Here is a 1,684-nt window from a genome sequence, read left to right on the forward strand (position 1 = left end):
TTAATTTTCAATTATGTAATAAAATTTTAATTAATTCTAACTTTACATAATTAATTAATAAATGATTATGGTTAAATTAAATTTAAATACTTCAAAGAATTATCAATTAATAATTTATAAAATTAGTTATTAATTAATGCAAATAATTTTTTTATACGCTGCTACTCATAATTTTTCCAATTTAATATTTATTCCTTGATATTCACTTAATTAACCCTGTTAAATTCTTCTAAATAATTTCTCAAAATTTACAAACATACCAACTAATTTTCAAGATTTAGCAACTTTAACTCTGGATTTGCAGGCCTCACTGAATTTTATTTAAATTAAATCCTACTCGCAACCTAACAACCTCTACATGCACATCTTTGTATGAATTCCTTGTCCATTTAACATACCATGATTAGACTGCACGTCAATAACAATTTTGCACTACAATAACTTCTAAAAATATAGGGAATCTATTGCAGACCAATTCAAAGCCTTCTATTTACAAATTCAGAGCCTTCTATTTAGACCTATTAAATATCAAGCATATCTTTTCTATCCAGTAGGACAAAAATGACACCTAGAAACAACCTCAATTCAGTTATAATGAACAGAAAAAGAAAAACAAGCAATCAAGATGCAAACTAGATTTAATGTGCCATTGAAGCTATCTTTCTTATTTATTTTAATGATTAGCGAATGTTCATCACTGTGTGCTGCCTTCTCCTTGCCTCAAGCTCAGAAGAAAGACGAACGCACCTCCGTTTGGCTCTTTCGAGCTCGCGTTCCAGCTCGTTAACCTTAAAAAACAGCTGAATTTTAGAATCACACGACCTGGCAAAATAATAATACAGAATTTACAAACAAAGGCTACGAAATACCGTTTGCTTCAGCTCAGCCTGCCTAAGCCGGAGCTGCTCGCACCTGCAAGAATGAGATTAAAGGTCCGTTTGAGATGGCTACAATTTTTTCTATGAAGAGTTTTGTGAAAAAGCATTGTTGTGAGCATTCAAAAACTATTTGTTTTTTTCGAAAGTACCATATAACAATTCGTCTCTGACACACACACAAATTTGCATTACTGAATTCTACTTGAACTCAAGTGATTCTGCATAGTGAATGCTTTGGGATATTTGCACAAAGCTGATCTCACAGTCCAACCTTTACAACAGTAATGAAGTTGACTTTATTTATTACCTTTCTTTACAAGTAGCAACAATTTTACAAGTAATTAGCATAGGATTTATTAATTAGTGCAAGTAAATTTAGAAGATTGGGTGAGTTGGCATGACTAAAATCAAAGCTTTAGTGTCATGGGTACAACGGTTGTGATAAGACCGGTCAACGAACCCGAAGACAAAGAGGTCCAAGGTTTAATAGTTGAACTAGGATTTAACAGGATGATGTATTACATATATAATTTTTTTAATATGATTTAAATTATGCAATAAAATAAATATATAAGAAAGATAATTAAAATTCATACACATTAATATTATCAATATTTATAAATTTAAACTTGTTAAATAATTCTTTAAAATATAATTAATATCTATCATTTTTTTTATAAATCATTACTTAATGAGTATATAAAATAAGTTCATTTTTTTAAACTTATTTTTAAAATTTTTATTTATTATAAAAACAATTAGATAATTTAGTTTATAAATTACATTATCATATAAATTTCTTATTA

At 28.1% G+C, this 1,684-nt stretch overlaps 1 protein-coding gene across 1 annotated transcript in view; it reads right to left on the reverse strand.

The window, feature by feature from the left end:
- Positions 1-442: 442 nt before the first annotated feature.
- Positions 443-1,684, reverse strand: part of LOC110037584 (protein MICRORCHIDIA 2-like) — a 119,445-nt gene continuing 118,203 nt past the window's right edge. Inside the window, exons 17-18 of the mRNA XM_020742266.1 lie at positions 870-912; positions 443-788 (exon numbers count right to left, since the gene is read on the reverse strand). Of these exons, the coding sequence (XP_020597925.1) occupies positions 892-912 (21 nt within the window). The 3' untranslated portion in view covers positions 443-788; positions 870-891. The remainder of the gene's footprint in view (positions 789-869; positions 913-1,684) is intronic.

The sequence above is a fragment of the Phalaenopsis equestris genome, unplaced genomic scaffold (assembly GCF_001263595.1).
Source record: "Phalaenopsis equestris unplaced genomic scaffold, ASM126359v1 Scaffold221722, whole genome shotgun sequence".
In the NCBI taxonomy this organism is placed as follows: domain Eukaryota; kingdom Viridiplantae; phylum Streptophyta; class Magnoliopsida; order Asparagales; family Orchidaceae; genus Phalaenopsis; species Phalaenopsis equestris.